This window comes from Antechinus flavipes, chromosome 4, assembly GCF_016432865.1.
Source record: "Antechinus flavipes isolate AdamAnt ecotype Samford, QLD, Australia chromosome 4, AdamAnt_v2, whole genome shotgun sequence".
Classification (NCBI taxonomy): Eukaryota; Metazoa; Chordata; class Mammalia; order Dasyuromorphia; family Dasyuridae; genus Antechinus; species Antechinus flavipes.
The window spans coordinates 132,444,182-132,460,018 of record NC_067401.1 but is presented as its reverse complement, the minus strand read 5'-3'; the positions used below and the strand labels follow the sequence as shown (position 1 = coordinate 132,460,018).

The following is a 15,837-nucleotide window of genomic DNA, read 5'->3' as shown; positions in this document are numbered from 1 at the left end:
CCATTGATGGGCATCCATTCATTTTCCAGCTTCTAGCCACTACAAACAGGGCTGCCACAAACATTTTGGCACATACAGGTCCCTTTCCCTTCTTTAGTCTCTCTTTGGTGTACAAGCCCAGTGGAAACACTGCTGGATCAAAGGGTATGCACAGTTTGATAACTTTTTGAGCATAGTTCCAAATTGCTCTCCAGAATGGCTGGATGTGTTCACAATTCCACCAACAATGGATCAGTGTCCCTGTTTTCCCACATCCCCTCCAACATTCCGCATTATCTTGCCCTGTCATTCTAGCCAATCTGACAGGTGTGTAGTGGTATCTCAGAGGTTGTCTTAATTTAATGCTGTGGTTTTGGAGAGTTGCCCTATCATTGACCAAGAAGACAGACAGACAGAGAGAGAGAGAGAGAGAGAGAGAGAGAGAGAGAGAGAGAGAGAGAGAAAGAGAGAGAGAAGAAAAAAAAGAGAAGAGAGAAGAGAGAGAGAATTCACTAAGGCACTGGAATCCTTTCATTTCCAGGAAACTTTATTTGGAATTGGACAAACACTAAGACAAAGCCCAATCAGAAACATCATTGCAAGCTCAGTAAGAAAAGCTCATTGTGAGCTCAACACATGGTCCATATTGCTCTTCTCAAGGAGCAAAAGTTTGTGACCCAAGTCAGCGAGGAAGACAATGAGGGTGTGGGGGAATTGTGAAGAATCGCGTTGCATAGATATAAATTAATTGAGAATTTGGTGTCCATGTAAGAGGATGAAGGCAAGAGAAAGATGGCAGTGGGGTGTTGAGTAGGTAGCGATCACTGGAAATGGTCGCTCCTGGATGACAGTGTGATTCTGTTTGCCCTGAAGAAGGTCTTTTTGAAGGGAATCAGTGGAAGAAAAGCTGTGCTGGCTGTCTGAGAGAGCATGGGGGCAGGGTGGGCATTTGCAGACCAGTGTGAGAGGTCAGCAGAGCTCAGCAGCAAGAGCCACAGCAGGTTGGGCGGCAGCAGGTGGTTCTGCAGCAAGTGGTCTGGCAGCAGATGGGGCGGCAGCATGGCTGGCAGCAGCAGGGGCGGCAGCAGCAGGGGCGGCAGCAGGGTTGGCAGCAACTAGAAGTACAGCAGCTGGGGCGGCAGCAGCTAGAACAGCAGCTGGGGCGGCAGCAGCAGGGGCGGCAGCAGCAGGGCTGGCAGCAGCTAGAACAGCAGCTGGGACGGCAGCAGCAGGGCTGGCAGCAGCAGGGGCGGCAGCAGCTAGTACAGCAGCTGGGGCGGCAGCAGCATGGCTGACAGCAGCTAGAAATGCAGCAACAGGGGCGGCAGCAAGGCTGGCAGCAGCAGCGGGAGCCACAACAGCCAGAGCCACAGCCTTGGCCACCGCAGGTGGAGCCACAACAGGAGCTGACCATGGTGTTGGTGGATTAAGGTTCTGGGTTGGTTGGCAGGTGAGAGGGGTTCTTGAGTTTGGATGTCCCCTGGGTTCAGAGACCTCTTTTATACCCACCTCCTCAGCAGTTGCTGGTGCCAGGCCCTGTTTATTTCCTTGTTTTTCCAAGAAAACGTGATGACCATATTAGTAAGTGTCAAATTTTACCTGAAATGTTTTTTTATGGTAACGACTTGTCCCGTTATGATTTTCCACTGTATGGTTTATTGCTGAGTCACTCCTCCTCCGTGATGTGCGCCTTAAATCATTTCATCCTTATTTGGGCAGCTGTCCTGGGGAAGCTTTTTCCTTCTCTACAGCCTAAAGATGCCTCTCTTCAAGCTCATCGCCCTAGCCTTGGCCTCTGGGGCCAGAGAGAACAGAGCTACTTGCCGGCCTCACCGGGCCACTTTGCTTCAGCATCAGAGAGATTTCTCATGGATCGCCAATGCTTTCTTTTGCATAAATAAATTGATAAATCCATTGTTCCCCTCCTTCTTGTGTTTTTGGGTTGATGCCCACAAGAAGGCTGACCAATTGAGGAAGATTTTTCTCTTTGGATGAAGAACAGGAAAACTTCCTAGTAAGGGCACAAGTGGTTGATGACAGAGAGGTTTTGTGCTTCAACCAAGGAAGTGGACCTGAGGCCCAGAAGGAAAGAGCAGTGGTTGCTTGGTTACAAACTAAGTTGAACATAATTGGCCTGGAACTTACTTTGGAGTCAACATAAGGGAAGTGAGCGAGATAATTGTCCGACAACTGATTGTGGTCTTAAGATATGCCAAAATAAATGGTTCTATATGAAAGCAGAGAAGGCAAGCGCCGAAGAAAGAAGAAGCAGAGCATCCGGAAGAGCAGAGCAGAGTAGAGGCGAGACGATGGGAAGATCAAGGTCGACAGGGGAACAGCTGGAAATGTGGGCATGGTAGCTGACAGAACTGCAAGGAATGCAGTAAAAAGAAGTTTAGGGAATGGAAAGGAAGGAAGATGAGGCCACGGAATGGGAGGAGATTTGTGGGGAAGGGGAAGGTTTGTGAGGGAAGAAATGTGAAGGAAGTACAGGGGAGGGGAATAGAGGGGAAGGACAGAAAGGTTAGAAAAGCAGAGAAAAGGGAAGACAAAAACTCACTGCCCTCTCCTCTAGGTAGAGGTGGATGAATATGGCTGTGAAAGGGATCATTAGGTTTCCTAATTTTGATGACCACTGTCTGTTGCCTCTTCATTTTTATTCCTTGAGATGGTCAATTAAGTCCAGAAAGAGGGAAGTCCTTTCTTAAATGATGTTGACACAAACGATAGCAAGGCCCATTTGTAAACATTTAAGTACTGGCCTGTTGCTGAAGACAAGTCAGAGTGCACCCTGAGCTTTCCCCTGAAGCCCTGCAATCAGTTTCCAGGAATGTTCCTACACAAACTGAGAACGGGGGGAACCCACAAAACGATGGGGGAGGGGCGGGAAAGAAACAATTTCACACCCAAGACAAGGTGGATGTTTGAGAAGAAATATCTAATGTACCCAAGTAAAAGAGGATGATGATCCAGAACTGGCTATAGCCCAGCAAGCTAGCAGTCATCCTTGAGTGCAACTGTACCTGTCGTGGCAGTGGTGGTTTCTGGACCGTTTCCACCTACAGATATCTGTGACTTCTCAATAGAGTACCAAAGCTGGAGCAAAGTCATGATGGAAAAATTCAAGGTAAGAAACCTTCTTTCCAGCATTCCACAAATCAGACACCAAACCAAGCCAGTCTACGAAAGAGAACGTAAGCATTCTACATTTCTCCAAACCATCACTTTGTCAGGGTACTATAGCTTATGTGGTTGGGAATAATAATAATAATAATAATAATAACAATAAACAACCTTTCCCTCTCCATAAGGGACATGTATTGAGTTCTGAGAGTCTTCTTCAGATTTGGGGAAACAATTTCCTGTGCAAACTCATTTCCAAACCCTGTCAGGGCTATTCTCTAGTCTCTTTGGTATGGGAGAAAGAAATCAAATTAGCTGAAAAGCCAACCAGCAGAGATTCTGCCTGTGAAACAATATGCAGTGTTGACACTGCCCGACGCCTTAGAAAAAAAGATATTGCAGAAGAGTAAGTTTTCATAAGTTATTTTTCATCCTGAAAAAATGAGTTAATTTTCAAGACTGATAGGTTGACTGATGGGTCAAGTACAGATCCATTCATTTAAATCTATTCCAAGACAACCATAAACAAGCTATCCATGGTGGAAGTCCCTGCCATTTGTCATCAAGAAAGGCAGCACCTGTGCATGGCAACAAGAGCAAATTCACCCAGAGAGTTCTTGATCTGGATCCTCGAAGCCCTGAAAGGTTTTCTATTTCCTTGGGTGCTCTTTTCCACCTGAGAGGGTAGCTGGAGTATGTCGAGACCGGTAGGCCTTTTGTTCCTTCCTAGCGAACACCTCTGGGACTGAAGCTGACTGTGTCATAATTCATCAAAGTAAGCCACTGTTGTACGTTCTCCTTTTAGAGATAACACAAAAGCTATAGGCACTTACTGTATGGGTACCATCTATCTCTCAGTTTCGAGTTTCCTACGCCTGCTCTGAAAGAATCCCTAAGTCTTGTGAATGAAGGAATTTCATGGATAGCAGAGTGATGATCAGGACACAGGGATGTATGTGGACTCTCATGGTGCGCATCTAATCATTCTCCAAGGGAGGATAAGGGCAACTTTTGCATTATCCTCATGGAAAGCCACAGGTACCTGAGGACACAGAACAGTCCGTGGACCAGTAGAGAAACATCAGGTCTCTTCAGGCTAGAGTTCAATTTGGGGTTGAAGTCATGGCAACCAATACAGAGTCCTTCATGAGAGGCGGGCAGGTCTAGTTGATCTTCCATGATTCTTTGATGGTAGGGCACCATCAGTCCTAGAAACCTTGGCAGCGATTCCAATTTGGTTGAGGATTCAACAGATTCAGGATTTCTGATCAACCATGTTTCCCTTCTTGTCTCAGTTCCAGTCTCTGTCCATCTCTTTCCCTTGTCCGAAAGACAGCCCAAGGAATGTGATTGCTACCCAACAAATATCTGCACAGCATGAAGGGTGAAGTTGTCTACCTTAAATTTACGTGAATCCATATTCTCGCATCCCTCCTAAAAGTTGTGCCTTGGGAGATGGCTTATGTTCTCTATACAAGTTTAAGCCCTGTTCTGAAGCCATAGTGATTCCTTGACCACATTTTCAAGGCAGGCACTGGAGGGAATTAGCAATTAAGCCTAACTTGGAATGTCCTGTGAATTCTGATTTCCTGATTCTCCATACTCTGTTGGTCATATATGAAGCTGGACTCTCATCCATTGTTCCTCATTGAAGCAGAATATCAATTCTCCTACACACATCAGAATTTTGTCATTCTGAAATGATCCTCTTCCATCCTTGAAGCCACAGCGACCATTCCTCTACTCTCTCCCTGACGGACTGATGCAAAAGCATGAGGAAATGATTTATGGAAGTCTGTAAGTCACTCACTCACCCGTCTAGCTCCCTGCCTGAGAAGAGTCATAAGGGATTCCCAAAGATTTCTTTGTGTTGGAATGAGTAGGCGAGGACAAAAACAAAATGGAATTTTGATGTCTTTATCCAAAACACGTGTTAGGAGGCAAACGCAGGATGACCACTTAGACAGTGGTGATGAATATAGTGAAAAGTCTGTCAGGGCAATGATTGAAGAGAAAGGCAGTGGGAGACCCTTAGAAATTTGCAATGCTGTGATTTTTTTTTTCATTTTTAAAATTTTATTTATTTATTTTTAATTTTTATTTTAAAATAACTTTTTATTGACAGAAACCATGCCAGGCTAATTTTTTACAACATTATCCCTTGCACTCACTTCTGTTCCGATTTTTCCCCTCCCTCCCTCCACCCCCTCCCCGAGATGGCAAGCAGTCCTTTACATGTTAAATAGGTTACAGTATATCCTATATATGCACACAATATATGTGTGCAGAACCGAACAGTTCTCTTGTTGCACAGGGAGAATTGGATTCAGAAGGTATAAATAACCTGGGAAGAAAAACAAAAATGCAAGCAGTTTATATTCATTTCCCAGTGTTCTTTCTTTGGCCGTAGCTGCTTCTGTCCATCTTTGATCAATTGAAACTGAATTAGCTCTCTTTATCGAAGACATCCACTTCCATCAGAATACATCCTCATACAGTATCGTTGTTGAGGTATATAATGATCTCCTGATTCTGCTCATTTCACTCAGCATCAGTTCGTGTAAGTCTCGCCAGTCTTCTCTGTATTCATCCTGCTGGTCATTTCTTACAGAACAACAATATTCCATAACGTTCATATGCCACAATTTACTCAACCATTCTCCCATTGATGGGCATCCATTCATTTTCCAGCTTCTAGCCACTACAAACAGGGCTGCCACAAACATTTTGGCACATACAGGTCCCTTTCCCTTCTTTAGTCTCTCTTTGGTGTACAAGCCCAGTGGAAACACTGCTGGATCAAAGGGTATGCACAGTTTGATAACTTTTTGAGCATAGTTCCAAATTGCTCTCCAGAATGGCTGGATGTGTTCACAATTCCACCAACAATGGATCAGTGTCCCTGTTTTCCCACATCCCCTCCAACATTCCGCATTATCTTGCCCTGTCATTCTAGCCAATCTGACAGGTGTGTAGTGGTATCTCAGAGGTTGTCTTAATTTAATGCTGTGGTTTTGGAGAGTTGCCCTATCATTGACCAAGAAGACAGACAGAGAGAGAGAGAGAGAGAGAGAGAGAGAGAGAGAGAGAGAGAGAGAGAGAGAGAAAGAGAGAGAGAAGAAAAAAAAGAGAAGAGAGAAGAGAGAGAGAATTCACTAAGGCACTGGAATCCTTTCATTTCCAGGAAACTTTATTTGGAATTGGACAAACACTAAGACAAAGCCCAATCAGAAACATCATTGCAAGCTCAGTAAGAAAAGCTCATTGTGAGCTCAACACATGGTCCATATTGCTCTTCTCAAGGAGCAAAAGTTTGTGACCCAAGTCAGCGAGGAAGACAATGAGGGTGTGGGGGAATTGTGAAGAATCGCGTTGCATAGATATAAATTAATTGAGAATTTGGTGTCCATGTAAGAGGATGAAGGCAAGAGAAAGATGGCAGTGGGGTGTTGAGTAGGTAGCGATCACTGGAAATGGTCGCTCCTGGCTGACAGTATGATTCTGTTTGCCCTGAAGAAGGTCTTTTTGAAGGGAATCAGTGGAAGAAAAGCTGTGCTGGCTGTCTGAGAGAGCATGGGGGCAGGGTGGGCATTTGCAGACCAGTGTGAGAGGTCAGCAGAGCTCAGCAGCAAGAGCCACAGCAGGTTGGGCGGCAGCAGGTGGTTCTGCAGCAAGTGGTCTGGCAGCAGATGGGGCGGCAGCATGGCTGGCAGCAGCAGGGGCGGCAGCAGCAGGGGCGGCAGCAGCAGGGGCGGCAGCAGGGTTGGCAGCAACTAGAAGTACAGCAGCTGGGGCGGCAGCAGCTAGAACAGCAGCTGGGGCGGCAGCAGCTAGAACAGCAGCTGGGGCGGCAGCAGCAGGGGCGGCAGCAGCAGGGCTGGCAGCAGCTAGAACAGCAGCTGGGACGGCAGCAACAGGGTTGGCAGCAGCAGGGGCGGCAGCAGCTAGTACAGCAGCTGGGGCGGCAGCAGCATGGCTGACAGCAGCTAGAAATGCAGCAACAGAGGCGGCAGCAAGGCTGGCAGCAGCAGCGGGAGCCACAACAGCCAGAGTCACAGCCTTGGCCACCGCAGGTGGAGCCACAACAGGAGCTGACCATGGTGTTGGTGGATTGAGGTTCTGAGTTGGTTGGCAGGTGAGAGGGGTTCTTGAGTTTGGATGTCCCCTGGGTTCAGAGACCTCTTTTATACCCACCTTCTCAGCAGTTGCTGGTGCCAGGCCATGTTTATTTCTTTGTTTTTCCAAGAAAACGTGATGACCATATTAGTAAGTGTCAAATTTTACCTGAAATGTTTTTTATGGTAACGACTTGTCCCGTTATGATTTTCCACTGTATGGTTTATTGCTGAGTCACTCCTCCTCCGTGATGTGCGCCTTAAATCATTTCATCCTTATTTGGGCAGCTGTCCTGGGGAAGCTTTTTCCTTCTCTAAAGCCTAAAGATGCCTCTCTTCCAGCTCATCGCCCTAGCCTTGGCCTCTGGGGCCAGAGAAAACAGAGCTACTTGCCGGCCTCACCGGGCCACTTTGCTTCAGCATTAGAGAGATTTCTCATGGATCGCCAATGCTTTCTTTTGCATAAATAAATTGATAAATCCATTGTTCCCCTCCTTCTTGTGTTTTTGGGTTGATGCCCACAAGAAGGCTGACCAATTGAGGAAGATTTTTCTCTTTGGATGAAGAACAGGAAAACTTCCTATAGGACACCAGTGGTTGATTCCAAAGAGATTTTGTGCTCCAATGAAGGAAATCTTCTTGAACCTTAAAAGGAATGAATAGTCTTTCCTTGTTTACAAACTGAGTTGAACATAATTGCTTTGGAGTCAACATCAAAGTGGGAGACATAATTATGTTAAGGCTGATTATGATGTTAAAAGATGCCAAAATAAAGGGAGTGATGATACTTGATTAAAGAAGGGAAGAGTAGATGAAATAATAGTAGAATAATGAAGAACAGGGAAGACAAGGGATGCTGATATCTGCTGGTTATGGAAGACAAAGGAACAACTGGAAATGTTGGCAAGGTAACTGAGAGAACTGAAAAGAAAGGGATAAAAATAAAATTTGAATATGAAAGAAAAATAGAGGCAATGGAATGGGAGGGCATTTCCAATAAAAGGGAAAGTATGTGAAAGAGGAAATGTGAAGTAGAAATATGTAAAGGGAGTAGAAGAATATGTATGAAAGGTCAAAAGAAGGAAAGCAAAGGGAAGGCAAAAATTCATCTCCCTCCCCTTTTTGGTACATATGGAGGAATATGGCTGTGAAATTGATCAATATGTTTCCTAACTTTGATGATCATTGTTTTTTTCTCTTCATTTTTATTTTTTGAGATATTCAATTATGTACAGAAAGAGGGAAGTCCTTTTATAAGTGATGTTCATCCAGAAATATCAAGATAAATTTGTAAAATTTTAAGATACTGAAAGTGTGTCATACTACGAAGAGAAGAGTATAAAAGAGTATAGTAGAAGAGAAGAGAAGAAAAAAGAGCAGAGGAAAAGAACAGAGTAGGGAGAAGGAGAGAAGCAGAGAAATGAAGAGAGAAAAGAACCAAAATTGGAATATCAAACAAGGTAAAGGAACAGATGTAATATAGGAAAAGAAGCTGACTGAACTGAAAGGTAGTGAGTAAAAATGACGTTTAAGGAATGGAAGGGAAGAAAGCTGAATGGAATTTGAAGAGACTTGTTATGAAGGGGATGTGCTCTGAATCTCCATTTTTATTTTTTCTTTAAAAGCAAGAGACAATTAAGTACATTAAAAGGTCATACTCAACTTGTAAATGAAATTAATCCAATATGTATAAAGAAGAATATATAAAAGGTTAAGTTCTTGCATGTTGATGGAGAAAAGGTCTCCTGAGGTCGCCTCTAAAGCCTTTCTTTAAATTCAATTCAATAATGCTTCTAGACTAAATGAGAAATTGCAGAACCCAGAAAAGAAAAGGATAAAACAATTTCCCACCCAAGACACATTTGAAGGTTGACATGAAAAACCTGTACCCAATTTAAAGTGGACTGCAATCTAGCACGCTACTCCACAAACTAGTAGTAGTACTTGGGAGCAACTGAATCCATGATGACAATACAGTTTCTGGGCTTCTGAGGCACAAAGGGTAAGGAGATACAGATAACTGGTCTGAAGAAGCTAATAAGGGTCCATTGGCTGACAGCTGGGGCTGGAATGTCTTTCAGTGTTCACCTTTGCAAATGGCTTATACTCTTGAGCCTCAGCCTCAGGACTATGAAGAGCACTGTTGTACCATAACTTATTCCCTCAAGAAAGCTGGGGTATAGCACAGTTGAAAGATCAAAAAAAGTGCTGGTGGTCTAGATGCTTTAGCAATGTACAAAAAAGCCTCCTCCATTCTAAAATTTCATTTATTATGCAGACGACAGAGAGCCTGAAATCTTTTCTTTTTTTGTTTTTGGGTAATAATTCTGATAGAAGTGAATGGTGGGTTCCTCCTAAAAAGGCTCATGCAGATATCCTTACTTTGAAACAAGACCAAAAGATGCTACATTTGACAGCAGGTTTTGAGGAAGCTTTTATAAGAATTCTTGCTACTGAGGATAGGTCTAATCCCTAAGCTCAATTCATCTTGTTGTTGACTATTGAAAAGTTTTGCCAGTATAGCTCTAACCAACTCATTTACAAAATGGGGCAGAGGAATGGGAGGAAGAAGACAGCAAATTCAGTTCTTTTTTAAGGTATTTTAAATTTTTTAAACTTTTTATTTTTTCTTTTCTTTTCTTTTTAAAGCTTTTTGTTTTCAAAACATATGCATGGATAATTTGACAGCATTGACCCTTGAATAGCTTTGTGTTTAAGATTTTCCCCTCCTTCCCCCTATTCCCTCCCCTAGATGTTGAAAAATCCAATATAGGTTAAACATGTTAAAATATATGTTAAATCCAATATACATAAAATATGTATACAATTCTCTTGATGTACAAGAAAAATCAGATCAAAAAATGAAAGTTAATGAGTAAGAAAAGAAAATGCAAGAAACCAACAACAAAAAGAGTGAGAATGTTATGTTGTGATCCACATTCAATTTCCATAGTCCTTTCTTTGGATGAAGATGACTCTCTTCATCACAAGATCATTGGAACTGACATCAGTCATCTCATTGTTGATGACTGATTAACACGTTCATCAAAATTGAATGTCATGTAACATTTATGTTGCTGTGTATAATGATCCCCTGGTTCTGCCCATTTCACTTAGCATCAGTTCATCATAAGTCTCTCCAATCATCTCTAAAATCATCCTGCTGATCATTTCTTATAGAACAATAATATTCCTTAACACTCATATACCATAACTTATTCAGACATTCTCCAACTGATGGACATTCACTCAGTTTCCAGTTTCTTGCCATTATGAAAAGGGCTACCACAAACATTTTTGCACATTTGGGTCCCTTTCCTTTCTTTAAGATCCCTTTTGGATATTGGCCCAATAGAAACACCATTAGATCAAAGAGTATACACAGTTTGATAACTTTTTGAACATAGTTCCAAATTTCTCTCCAGAATGGCTGAATCCATTCACAGTTCCACCAACAATGTATTAGAGTCCCAGTTTTCTCACATCCTCTCCAACATTTGTCATTATCTTTTCCTGTCACTTTAGCCAATCTGAGAGGTATGTAGTGGTATCTCAGAGCTCTTAATTTGCATTTCTCTGATCAATAGTGATTTAGAGAACTTTCTTACATGATTAAAATGGTTTTAATTTTCTCATCTGAAAATTGTCTGTTCATATCCTTTGACCATTTATCAATTGGAGAATAGCTTGAATTTTTATAAATTTGAGTCAATTCTCTATATATTTTAGAAATGAGGCCTTTATCAGAAGTCTTAAATGTAAAAATGATTCCCAATTTATTGTTTCCCTTATGATTTTGTCTTCATTAGTTTTGTTTGTATAAAAACATTTTTTAACTTAATATAATCAAAATTATCTATCTGGTGTTCAATTATGAGTTCCACTTCTTCTTTGGACACAAATTTCTTCCTTCTCTACAAATCTTCTATGTTCTTTTAATTGCTTATAATATCACTCTTTATGTCTAAATCATGAACTCATTTAGATCTTATCTTGGTATGTGGTGTTAGGTGTGGGTCAAGCCCTAATTTTTTTTCCATGCTAGTTTCCAATTTTCCCAATAGTTTTTGTCAAATAGTGAGTCCTTATGCCAAAAGCTGGGGTCTTTGGGTTTGTCAAATACTAGATTGCTATAGTTGATTATTTTGTCCTGTGATCCTAATCTATTCCAGTGATTGACTACTCTATTTTTAGCCAGTATCAAATGGTATTGATGACTGTTTAAATTTATTTTCAAAACATAGGCATAGGTAATTTTCACCATTCATCCTTGCAACACTTTGTGTTCCAAATATATTCTCCATCCCTTTACTCTTACCCTTCCCCTTGATGGTAAGTAATCAAATATGTGTTAAACATGTGCAATTCTCCTATACATATCTTCAAAATTATCATGCTGCACAAGAAAAAATCAGATCAAAAAGGAAAAAAGTGAGAAAGAAAATAAAATGCAAACAAACAACAAGTGAAAATATTATGTTGTGATCCACACTCAATCCCCACAATTCTGTCTCTGAAAGCAGATGGCTCTCTCTATAAGTAGACTATTGGAGCTAACCTGAATCACCTCACTATTGAAAAGAGCCACATCAATCAAAATTGATCATTATATACCCTTGCTGTTGCTGTATACAATGTTCTCTTCATTCTACTCTTTTCCTTACTATCAGTTCACATAAGTCTCTCCAGGCCTTTCTGAAATCATCCTGCAGATCATTTCTTATAGAACAATAATATTCTATAACATCCATATACCATAATTTATTCAGTGATTTTTCAACTAATGGTCATCCACTCAGTTTCCAGTTTCTTCCCACTATAAAAAGGTCTGCTACAAACATTTTTACACATTTGGTCATTTTTCCTTTTTTATGATTTCTTTGGGATAGGCCCAGTAGAGATCCTGATGGATCAAAGGGTATGCACAATTTAATAGCCCTTTGGACATAGTTCCATATTGTTCTCCAGAATGATTGGATCAGTTCATAACTCTACCAACAATGTCTTAATGAGCCAGTTTTCCCACATCCCCTCCAATATTCATCATAATCTTTTCTTGTCATCTTAGTCAATCTGAAAGATATATAGTGGTACCTGTCTTAATTTGTATTTCTCTGATCAACAGTGATTGAGAGCATTTTTTTCATATGAATAGAAATGATTTTAATTTCTTCATCTGAAAATTGTCTGTTCATATCCTTTGACCATTTATCAACTGTGGAATGGCTTGCATTCTTATAAATTTGAGTGAATTCTCTATATGTTTGAGAAATTAAGCCTTTATCAGAACCTTTGGATGTAAATTATTTCCCAATTTACAGCTTCCCTTCTAATCTTGTCTGCATTTGTTTTGTTTGTACAAAAACTTTTAAAGTTAATATAATCAAAATTACCCATTTTGCCTTTCATAATGCACTCTAGCTCTTCTTTGGTCACAAATTCCTTCCTTCTCCACAGATCTGAGAGACAGACTATCCTTTGTCCTTCTAATTTGTTTATAGTACCATTTTTTATATCTAAATCATGAACCATTTTGACTGTGTCTTAGTATAGGCTGTTAGATGATGGTCAATGGCTTGTTTCTCCCATACCAATTTCTAATTTTCCCAGCAATTTTTAACAAATAGTGAGGTTTTATCATAGGGCATGGGGTGTGGGGGGGTGGGTGTTACTAAATGCTAGAATATGATGATCCTTGACTATCATGTCTTACAAACCTAATCTATTCCACTGACTGACTATTCTTTTTCTTGGCCTACATCAAATAGTTTTGATGACTGCTGCCTTTTAATATAGTTATAGGTCTGGTACAGTGAATCTATCTTCATTTGCATTTTTACCTTAATTCCCTTGAAATTCTTGACTTTTTGTTTATCCACATGAATTTTGTTATTATTTTTTTCTAGCTCTGTAAAATAATTTTTTGGGAGTTTGATTGGTATGATACTGAATAAGTAGATTAGGTAAAATGGTCATTTTTATTATATTAGCTCAACCTACCTATGAGCTCTTGATACTCTTCCAGTTGAGTAGATCTGACTTTATTTGTGTGGAAAATGTTTTGTAATTATGTTCATATATTTCCTAACTTCATCTTGGCAGGTAGATTCCCAAATATTTTGTATTATCTATAATAATTTTAAATGGAATTTCTCTTTCTATCTCTTGCTGCTGGCCTTTGTTGGTAACATATAGGAATGCTAATGATTTCTGTGAATTTATTTTGCAGGCTGCAACTTTGCTAAAGTTGTAAATTGTTTTCTTTTTTAATCAAAGCTTTTTTATTTTCAAAACACATGGATATATTTTCAACATTAACTCTTGCAAAATTTTGTATTTCAATGTCCCTTTCCTTCCCTCACCTCCTCCCCTAGATGACAAGTATATGTTAAACATGGTAGAAATACATGTTAAATCCAATATATACATACATATATATTTATACAATTATCTTTCTGCACAAGAAGAATCAAATCAAACAGAAAAAAATTATCAAGAAAATCAAATGCAAGCAAACAATAACAAAAAGAGTGAAACTGCTGTGTTGTGAACTACATTGAGTTCACATAGTCCTTTCTCACTGTATGGATAGCTTTCTTCATCACAAGATCATTGGAACAGGTTTGAATCATCTCATTGTTGAAAATAGCCACATCCATCAGAACTGATCAATACATATCCTTGTCAGAGAATAGCACTGGGGAATCCATGAAAAGGATTCCATGTTGAAAAAAATTGACATGTTGAAGCCAGGAGCTTTGTTGGTTCTATTTGGCCTTAGAGGCCAGAAAGAGAAGCTTTGGAAAGATGTTGAAAAGAGGCAGATTTAGGCTTGAGAGAAGGAAAATATTCCCAGTTGGAGCTGTCCACATAATGATGGAACGCTTTAAGATGTACATAATAAATGGACAAGAGCAAGCAGTGACTCGGGAATAAAAAATGCATTGGAAAATAATAACAGGAAAAGTATAACTAAAACTGTTGCAAGTAAAAAATTATGCTGACTAATTTGATTATCCTTTTTTTTCTTAAAAAAAAATAAGGAAATAATTGTTTATCTGTTAACAGCATCTGCTTAGAAGGTGGATATAAAAGAGGTCTCTAAGACTAGGGGACATCCAAACTCAAGAAACTCACACCCCTGCAAACCAACCCAGAAGCTCAACTTACCAACACCATGGTCTGCTCCTGTTGTGGCTCCACCTGTGGTGGCCAAGGCTGTGGCTCTGGCTGTTGTGGCTCCCGTAGCTGCTGCCAGCCTTGCTGCCACCCCTGCTGCTGCATTTCCAGCTGCTGCCAGCCCTGCTCCTGTACTTCTAGCTGCTGCCGCCCCTGCTGCTGCCACCCCAGCTGCTGTATTTCTAGCTGCTGCCGCCCCTGCTGCTGCCAACCCTGCTGCTGCCGCCCCAGCTACTGTACTTCTAGCTGCTGCCAACCCTGCTGCTGCCCCTGCTGCTGCCAGCCATGTTGCTACACAACTTGCTGTAGAACCAACTGCTGCCACCCAGCCTGCTGTGGCTCTTGCTGCTAAGCTCTACTGAATTCTCACACCTGTCTGCAAATGCCCACCATTCACATGCTGTGGCAGTCAGGCAGAAGGTCTTTTCTTCCTCTACTTCAGTAGAGGAAGACTTTGTTCACAACAAATAGTAACAAATTCATCTATGTGAGACCCATTTTGAAGTGATCATCAGCAACTCAACATCCAACTATCATTTTTTGTTGCCTTCATTCTCTTATGTGGACACCAAGTTTTTATTTAATTTGAATCCATCAAATCAAACTGGACAACATTCCCCCATACTTTCTCTGTCTTTCTTCCTGACCTTCCATCACCAAGTTTTGCTCTGAAAAAAACAATACTGAATATGGGTTTAGTTAACATTGAGATATTAACAATGAGGTTGCAATGATGTTTCTTTCTCAAATTTCCATCACATGGATTTCTTTTTGACTTAGTGTCCCTTCAATTCCAAATAAAACCTCCTGACAATTAACTAAATCCACTGGCTTGATGAATTCTTTCTCTTTTTGTCTTCTTTGCCAATACTAAAGCAATTCAGAAAATCACAGAATTGCATATTTCAGTTGCCCTTCAGTTTAACCCATGCCCCAATAGAATACTTTCACAAGCTTAGTAGGTGCTTATCCTGTCTCTGCATACTACAAGGTTTTTTGTATACAGTCAAACATTTTCAACATTTTTTCTTTTGCCTGCGACTCATTCTCAAACAAAACTATCCTAAACATGCTTTCTTTTTTTTTAAATTATAGCTTTTTATTTACAAGTTATATGCATGGGTAATTTTACAGCATTGACAATTGCAAAACCTTTTGTTCCAATTTTTCTTCTCCTTCTTCCCCTCACCCCCTCCCCCAGATGGCAGATTGACCAATACATGTTAAATATGTTAAAGTATAAATTAAATACAATATATGTATACATGTCCAAACAGTTATTTTGCTGTATAAAAAGAATAGGACTTTGAAATAGTGTACAATTAGCCTGTGAAAGAAATCAAAAATGCAGGCGAACAAAAATATAGGGATTGGGAATTCTATGTAGTGATTCATAGTCATCTCCCAGAGTTCTTTCCTGGGTATAGCTGCTTCAATTCAT

At 40.6% G+C, this 15,837-nt stretch overlaps 3 protein-coding genes across 3 annotated transcripts in view; 1 reads left to right on the top strand and 2 right to left on the bottom strand.

Moving 5' to 3' along the window:
* Positions 1–464: 464 nt before the first annotated feature.
* LOC127558793 (keratin-associated protein 5-4-like) lies at positions 465–1,556 on the bottom strand. Its single transcript, XM_051992103.1, has one exon. It carries the CDS (start codon positions 1,391–1,393, stop codon positions 959–961), a length of 435 nt encoding a protein of 144 aa, XP_051848063.1. The 5' UTR covers positions 1,394–1,556; the 3' UTR covers positions 465–958.
* A 4,674-nt stretch (positions 1,557–6,230) lies between these two features.
* Positions 6,231–7,201, bottom strand: LOC127560167 (keratin-associated protein 4-3-like). The gene has a single exon (XM_051994520.1). It carries the CDS (start codon positions 7,199–7,201, stop codon positions 6,725–6,727), a length of 477 nt encoding a protein of 158 aa, XP_051850480.1. The 3' UTR covers positions 6,231–6,724.
* A 7,177-nt stretch (positions 7,202–14,378) lies between these two features.
* The window catches only part of LOC127560166 (keratin-associated protein 4-4-like), a 33,010-nt gene continuing 31,551 nt past the window's right edge, over positions 14,379–15,837 (top strand). The window contains exon 1 of the mRNA XM_051994519.1: positions 14,379–14,663. Within this exon, the coding sequence (XP_051850479.1) occupies positions 14,395–14,663 (269 nt within the window). The 5' untranslated portion in view covers positions 14,379–14,394. The remainder of the gene's footprint in view (positions 14,664–15,837) is intronic.

Coding starts and splice junctions, on each gene's coding strand:
- LOC127558793 (XM_051992103.1), bottom strand. CDS start 1,393: ATGGTCAGCTCCTGTTGTGGCTCCACCTGCGGTGGCCAAGGCTGTGGC.
- LOC127560167 (XM_051994520.1), bottom strand. CDS start 7,201: ATGGTCAGCTCCTGTTGTGGCTCCACCTGCGGTGGCCAAGGCTGTGAC.